At 42.1% G+C, this 7,973-nt stretch overlaps 1 protein-coding gene across 1 annotated transcript; it reads right to left on the bottom strand.

Annotated features, from left to right (window-relative positions):
- Positions 1 to 2,203: 2,203 nt before the first annotated feature.
- lmod2b (leiomodin 2 (cardiac) b) lies at positions 2,204 to 7,327 on the bottom strand. Its single transcript, XM_019265660.2, has 6 exons — positions 6,710 to 7,327; positions 5,988 to 6,446; positions 5,472 to 5,732; positions 5,173 to 5,385; positions 4,110 to 4,556; positions 2,204 to 2,631 (listed from the first exon to the last, which is right to left on the bottom strand). The coding sequence occupies exons 1-6, from the start codon at positions 6,983 to 6,985 to the stop codon at positions 2,605 to 2,607; spliced, it is 1,683 nt and encodes a 560-aa protein (XP_019121205.1). The 5' UTR covers positions 6,986 to 7,327; the 3' UTR covers positions 2,204 to 2,604.
- Positions 7,328 to 7,973: the final 646 nt, after the last annotated feature.

Here is a 7,973-nt window from a genome sequence, read left to right as displayed (position 1 = left end):
GCGGATAATGCAGTGACCACCCTGAGAGCTGAGACCTCATTTACAAGCAGGAAGTCGCTGCATTTTATGGATGATTTTTATGCAAAGGATCTCCCTGTTGGCACTTTGACAGATATGACAAAGTGCTGTGCTTGAGTAGAGGAAGTTTTATTATTAGGACACTTAGCCTGAGGAATGCATTGTGCACACTTGAGCCGCTGTACTCGAGAAGGGCCATTGAGAAGATGCGGGTGTTGCCCTGCATTTGATTTAAAAATCAATTCTGGTATTTTCATGTAATATACCATCTTATTCATGGACTGCCCACCATTTTTTACACATATCATAATTTTTAGACAAATGAATGTGTTTTAATTAAGCTTCCAGGTAGACATTATAGCAAGTTAATGTTCATTAATTCAGCTTTTTTATGATATAAAAATTAGGATATAATTGTATGTAACTGTAGTTGGATGGATTATTATTATTATTATATGGAGTCCTACAGGTGCTGCGTTGAAGTGCTGGGAAACTCCAGCATCTACAGAAAACAACACTGCATTTAACAAACTATGTTGTTGATTATTTAAATTTGGTATCTTCCAGTATCAAACAGTGTCAAAACATCTGCAAAATAATCAATGCTTTCAGTTACACTACCATGAAATATGATTTAATATTTATACCAATCAACTTTATAACTGTTTAAGAGATGCATCGCTGAGAGTCATGGCATGCCTTTGAAGCAGGAAGCCACTCTCTGGTTTACTTTGGGAAATGGTTCGCCATAATGTCATTTGTAGTTTTCTTGTTGTTGCCACCCCTGAGGCTCTGACCGTGCAGCCTTTGAACAGCTGCACCGTGGATTTACAAGTCAGGGAACTCTTCCAAGACACATAAACAAATGCATGACCGGGATCAGGATGGCCGATACTAATAGCTCACATCTCTCAGTCTCTTGCTTTTTATTCCGTCATTTGTCATCCTCCCTCTCACACACTCTTGGTCACTCCTACCCAACCGGCCACTTCTCTCTCTGTCTGTTTGATTCGTCATCTCTCTCTCTCTCCCCCTCCCTTTCTATCATTTCAATATTCTTCGGTTCAATAAATCCTTCAGTTCTTGGGTCATGTTCGTCTAAGGGAATCCAACTGACCCGGAATAAATCCAGAATAGTTTACTTACTTACTGTACCTACAACTATTAACTTGAAATGGTATGTTTGTTTGTTTTTGGGGTCATTTTGAAATGTTAATTTTGTATTTTGTTTGTTTTTGGGGTCATTTTGAAATGTTAATTTTGTATTTGAAGCATGAAAATACGACAGATTACTTTTAAAATTAAGTTGATTAATTAGCCTATGGTGGCTGATTTTAGCTCAAAATCCATGGCTCTGGCCACCGCATGGTTTATAGTCCTGCCTCTTCCCGGTTGATCTAAAGATCAGTAGACCTAGGCGGGCCGAATGAGGTCTGAGTGCTCAAACAACCTATTTGTAACAGCACCTACCTGTCAATCAAAGCGCTATTGTGCATAACTTTAAGCCTTAATATAATTTGAACAGGTGAGTTAAATTATTTTTTTGTACCAGGCTGTAAACAGGTTTATTTCTGCTGTGAAGTTGGACATTTTAACATGGGGACTTATGGAGATTGACTGATTCTGTAGCCAGCCTCAAGTGGACGTTTGAGCATCTGCGATCTGCATTCACAGAGGTTGCCACTTGATATTGCCCTAACAGACATTTTGCTCACTTTTCTCTACTTGTTCTACTCTAACAGTGTTAGAGGTTTTTAAGAGGACGAATTGTTATTTCTCATTTTGAAAGCTACGTAGTCTGGCTTCAAAGGCATTGTGTAGTGCAGCTTTTAAAGTAGGCCACATCTTTTTATTTGATCTTGTGAAGCTGATGTCTGTTCTGTAGCGTCAGTGGCACTAGAAGTGAAGCGTCTATTGTTTCCTTTCACTTGTCATGCATTGTGAATTGTTCAAACAAAGTATACGTACTGACTGGAGTGGGTGTATTGTGAGTGTGTCGGACTGGGAATATGCATCAGCGGTGCTTGACCAGTAAGCTGACTCACTGATATAAAATAAAAAAAACAGCGGCTGTGTGCGCTTCCTACACTGCTGCAAAACAACATGAGCCTTTTTCTGTGAAATGGAAATCATCCAGTAACCAAAGAATAAGAAAACAATCTACATAGTTAGACAAATCTTATTGTAAACACCAAATGACTATATTTAGAGATCAGCACATAATTCAACCAACAACAGATCATATTTACAATTTTACAAGAAAACAGAAACATTTGAAAACTTATGTGTGAACAGTTAACTTATCTGAAAAGTGAAATACAAATATCATTTTATCAATTATGCGTAAATACTTAAAAAAAAAACTTAAGCATTAGTAAAATGTAAAGCTTAAACTGCAGTGCAAATTTCCAGTAAATTTCCTTTTTCATGAGTAAGAATTCAGTTTTTTTTTCCTCCTCCGGATTCCCAACACGTTTTCATCTCGTGCTTTCATCACTGTTGGTCACTCCATCGTCATCATGATGCAGACTCCCAAATTTTCTTGGCAACCAACTGACCTATTCTTATTTGTTTATTTTTTGTCTATTACCGTAGATGATGTGGGACTGGCACCTGGAAAATGACAATGCTACGTCAGTTTGAAGTGCTTACATAATAAGAAGGAGAATACAAATATTTCAAGGCATTGGTGCTTTTTAAGAAATCCAATGGCGATAGCAAAGATGGGAATGACAGGAATGGACATGAGTCAGTGTTCATGACTGAGAAACATCAAAAAGTTAGTAATTATGACTTCTGAGGCATGTCAAAGAATGTCATTTTCAAACCACACTTCCCATGTAATTGCCCCTTTTCATTATGAATAAAGCCAGTTTATTGTGGCTCATTTTTCTGGTTGCTGCCAATAGCCAATAGCCAGACTACAACTTTTGTCGTTTGTAAAATATTCATGTTGCAACATTAGTCAAGCAAGTTAAAGAAACTGTTTTGGGGAATTCCCTTTCTTGACAAGAGTTGGATGACTCTTATGCCTGTATGATACACTGGTTAGCTTAGCTTAGCTTCACATAAAGACTGTAAACAGGCGGGGAAATACCTAGCTAACGCAATAAATATTGTTTATTTTATCCATACACGTTTAAAACTAACAACAGGTTGTGGTTTAAATAGTTAGAACATGTTAATTAGGGAGCTTTAAATGGGCTACTCAACAGAAGTGGAATCATAGTGTTGTAATATAATTATTTATACAAGCTACTTATTATAATTGTTACTCTTGATACTCTTGTAAACTTGGACTGCATCAAATCCGTGCGTGGTGTCCTCATTGGCATTGGTTAGCGGGCTGTTTTGTTTTGTTACGTGCTGTGGTAACGTGTCATATCTGTCTTTATCAAAGCTCCACTGAACAGTTTCTATAAATACCGGCATTAAGTGGCAGGAATTTCACAGCTAGGACACCCCGCCATCTGAGGGCAGAGCTGATTTTCCACTCTAACAATGTAACGAGCTGTGCTAAAGCTTCACCTAAGGTAATACTTGTCTTGCATAACAATAACACAAAAAGTGCAAAAGATGCATTGATTTCCCGCAAAGTAACAGTAGCACACTGTTCTTCTTATTTGTTTCTCTCATTGTGCTCTGATCTGTCTCACAGGCTGTAAAAGCCTTGTGATCATACCTCTGTGCCGGCTGGTGGTAAGCAGCCTTTTGTCTGCCCACCCCAGTGTAGAGACAGAACATACCGTGTCAGCCACAGAGATGACTCAGACACCACTGACTCTGTGTCATCCTCATCTAAATTAGACTTCCTACTTTACCAGTTTTCCTGTACAGGGACTCTGCAGTTTTGAATTAAGTACATTGCTTGAGGGCTTGCTTGTTTTTCTTGTGGAGGAGTAACCTTTTTTTTTTTCTATTCCACTTTTTACTCAGTTCTTTCCTGAATAATTCAATCTGATGCAGTATTTCGAGGACAACACCACTGGAAATGCTGATTTGAACATTGTAAATAAAAGCAATTACCAGCAAATGTTGACCATCATATTAAAAAAAAACATAACTATTGTTGCACAAATCCTTCCACTCACCCGTCTCAGGCTGCGCGTGCTGCTGCTGCGGATGGACTCCATCAGCTGGTCGTGGGCTGACCTCATTGGCGTGGACGGCCTGCTGCCCTCCTCCCCTCTCTTCTCCACGGACACGGGCCTCAGCGCGTTCTTGAGCTCCTTCAGGATGCCGCTCGTCTCGTCGTTCCCCGTCTCTTTCGACTTCGCCTTCTTGCTCTTCTTACCTTTTGTCACCTTTGTGGCCTTCCTGCTGCCCGCCTCGTGCGCCTTGATGACCTCCGCAATCATCCTGGTGGGCTTTTTCTCCCGCTGCGGGGGAGGCGGTGGCGGGGGAGGTGGGGGAGGAGGAGGCGGCGGAGGGGGTGGCGGAGGTGGAGCAGGAGGAGTCTGTTTTTTAGCCAGGTCGCTCCGGGGGAGTTTGGGTGAGGACCAAGGTGAGCTGTAAGGTGATGAACGAGGAGTTCCTTTCTGAAGACAGAGGGAGGAATATGTATGATTTCAACATACTAAAAGGTGCAGGTCTTAAAATGTTGATTGTTTTGTGTACGATGATGATGTTGTGTTGCATTTAAATTCAACCTCAGTTGAAGCAGAACTGAAAGGGTGTGCAGCGTAATTTGAAGCGTAGGAATTTAAAGGAGCTGAGGAGTCATCTGAAGTGTCAGAGATGATTTTTGAGTTCAAGCTCTGTGGGTAGTTGAATCGTCGGTGTAAACACTGAAAGCAGTTGAACCAGCAGTTGAGAACTTAAACGTTAGTCAATGTCTAAAGAATTAAGCTGCTGAGTTATCGGTTGAAGCGTTGCCTGTTGAATTGTAAATGGTAAAAGCTAAACTTACTTGAAGCACCAGAAATATCTGATAAGTGTGTTCTGTAAAGTAGTGAGTAGTTAAACCAGCAGTTGTATAGTAAGAGCTGAACGTAGGTGAAGTTGGATATATAAAGCTTGTTAGCTGAAGAGTTTGTCACTGTTTATAACAGAGGTGGGTGCTTTGAAAATGGATATTCCCCATCTAGACTAATCAAAATTAATCCTACTTTATTAAACACGGCTTATAATGGAGCAAAATTTAAAATAGCATACCAGTACAGTGGTTCTGGGGTTAACAGCTCCCTCCGGCGCCCCCTGTTGCTGCTGCTGCTGTCTCTGCTCCTGCAGCCGTTTCTGTCTCTGGCGGTCCTGGTTCCTGGTGAGGATCCCCGTCATGCTCATCCTGGGACCAGGTAGATTGAACTGGTAGCCCAGCTTGATCAACGTGTAGTTTTCCCTCAGAATCTTTACCATCTCCATCTCTACCTGGGGTGGGAAGTTTGAGGAAGGGAGACATTGTCATGTCGGTTATACTTTGCACATGCAGGCAGAGAAGAATGAGCTGAACTAACCTGTCCTCCACACATGTGTCTCTGATTGTGGAACCGAAGCTCAGTCAGGGTGTTGTTTCCTGGAAGTGCTTGAACCAGTGCCATGACACCCTTCCCGGTCACATAGTTGGACTCTATATTCAGGCTGACGATGGACGAGTTCTCCCTCAGCATCTTAGCAATGGCCAGGGCCACAGGGTCATCGGCTCGGGTGTTTGCGAGGCTAAAGACTCGCACGTGTGTGTTACACCGCAATGCTTCAGTAAATCGGATGAGGGTTTCCTAAGGAGTAAATTAAGATGTTTATATTTCCCAGAGCCTAAAGACCACCACCACTACAAAGAAGTCAGAGCATCTCATTTAACACTTAAGTAAGGCAACTGTTCACCAAGTTGACACAAGGGCTTGCAATCCTCCTCTTTTAACCTTCTTAGCTACTACTTTCTATGAAGTAAACAAAATTATGATTTAAACTTGCCTACGGTTTTTAAGATAAAGACCTGTTTCACCCCTGATGTCAACTGTCTGTATTCGTACCTGCGAGATGTCGTCAATGTTGTTGAGGTTAACTTCTGTGAGTTCAGAGTCGTTGCTCAGAACTCGTTGGAGAGCATCATCGACAACAGTAGGGTTCCCAGTCGTGTTTGGGTCCACAGGTGGAGGTGGAGGAGTCAGCCTCATAGGCTCCACCCTTTGCGGCTTCAATAGCATTGGGGCATCGCCCTGTGACGTCAGCACCCCAGAATCCTTTGAGGGTTCAGGTTTTAATTTATTATCCTCCTCCTCCTCCTCTTCCTCCTCCTCCTCATCTTCCTCCTCCTCTGTTACAGCTTCTTCCTCCTCTTCTTCTTCTTCTTCCTCCTCCTCTTCCTCTTCTTCCTCTTCTTCTTCCTCCTTTTGTTTTTCTTGTGTCTGCTCTTTCTCATTTTCAACATCTTTTTCATCCTCTGCTCCGCTGTTTTCTTCTGTCACACACTCCTCGTCTCGTTCTTCATCCTGTGTTTTAACAAAATGATTCAGTGAGTGAAATGCAGAGTTGTAATTATGTGGATTTTTTTTCTTGGATATGTGTAGGTATAATGTGAAGTGTAAAGCTAAATTAACACAGAAAGTGCAGTTGGTCATGATTTTCCTTCCTTATTAGTACTTTTACTTGTAATCTGTCTTGAGTTTTATCTGCTACAACTTCAAACAAGCTGACTTTGCCGCTGGCACATTGTATAAATGCCAAGTAAATCTAATTAAATGTCATCACTGACCGGTTTGGGACTTCCTCCACATATCTCGTCCTCCAGCAGTCTACGTGTCTCATTTTCCCAGTACTTCATGAGGGCCTCTCTGCTAAAGGTGCCCGTCGGGGTCTTGTCCGTCTGGTCTCTTTGTCTGAGTCCTATGGGCACGTTGGCGTCAGGATCAATGTCCACCAGCTCTTTTTCCAACTCAGCCAGCTCTTCAGGACTGAGGGAAGCCAAAAGTTCATCCTCGTCGACATCTTCGTACTTGCTCAACTCTCGACGGTACCCGAAACAGCTCATGGCCAAAGCGTGATAAGTACAGATTGGTTAGTTTTTGAGTTGCATGTGATTCAATCTGGACCCCTAAATGAAGACGCTGTGTTGGGATAGAGGTTCCAACCGAAGACAGGGTCCACTGTGAGGTTGCTGGAGATAAAGGTTCATCAGGCAAGACGATCCTTGTTGAGTAAAGGTGTTTGGTCGTACTAGATCCAGTCAAATGGTGCTTCTGATGAGAGCCCACTCCAGTCTGAACCAGATCTATCCTGGCCAGTGTGTGAGAGTCTGTGTGTGTGTCGCTGTCCTCTCCTTTCTAATCTCTCCAGCTGCTGTTTAGGCCTTAAGAGAGGGATCACAGGGGAACGAACCAAGTGTGGGCCCCGTGATGCAGCGTCTTTTTTGGGAGGCATGGCTCTGAGAGACAGAGCTACAAAAAGCATGTGAGCTCAGAGACTGTGGACTGTCAAGGTAGCAGTCTGTCACCACAGCATGAGTGGCTTTGTTCATGGCCTAAAAAGACTAGCTGGACCGAACAGAACAGAACAAACAGAACAAGAAAGATAAACAGCAATGCCCAAAAAATGGCACAGCTCACTGCGTCCTCCCATTGTTATTGTCAGTTAATCTAGATGATTGTGAAACTCTTGTAAGAGTAAGTAAGAAGATAGTTTAGCTTCAACTGGTTAATAGATGTGTTATGATATTTTTTCAATAGATTAAGGTCATGTGACTTCAGGACTAAGGTATGAACTGACATCACCGACAGTATACAGAATGGACAGCATATGCATGATGTCACCCATAGGTTTCTGACTAATCTAAAAATCGACAAAGATGTGGATCGTCAGCAGACCTGAGACGGGCTGACTCAAACAAGCCACCTGTAAATGGCACCCACCTGTCAATCAAAGTGTCCACACTGTTAATTATACATAACTCTAAGCCTTAATATAATTTGAGCAGGTGAGTTAAAAAAAAAGATTCAGGCTCGGGTACAGTTCCTCAGAAC

This window comes from Larimichthys crocea, chromosome XX (genome assembly GCF_000972845.2).
Source record: "Larimichthys crocea isolate SSNF chromosome XX, L_crocea_2.0, whole genome shotgun sequence".
Classification (NCBI taxonomy): Eukaryota; Metazoa; Chordata; class Actinopteri; family Sciaenidae; genus Larimichthys; species Larimichthys crocea.
Note: the sequence above shows the minus strand (reverse complement) of the source record. Positions and strands in the feature narration are given on the sequence as shown.

Excerpts from the sequence above, each read along its gene's own strand:
- lmod2b (XM_019265660.2), bottom strand. The coding sequence starts at position 6,985 with ATGAGCTGTTTCGGGTACCGTCGAGAGTTGAGCAAGTACGAAGATGTC. Across the intron at positions 5,386-5,471 it reads GACACATGTGTGGAGGACAG|GTAGAGATGGAGATGGTAAA; the intron begins GTTAGTTCAGCT and ends TTCCCACCCCAG. Across the intron at positions 4,557-5,172 it reads ACCCCAGAACCACTGTACTG|AAAGGAACTCCTCGTTCATC; the intron begins GTATGCTATTTT and ends CTCTGTCTTCAG.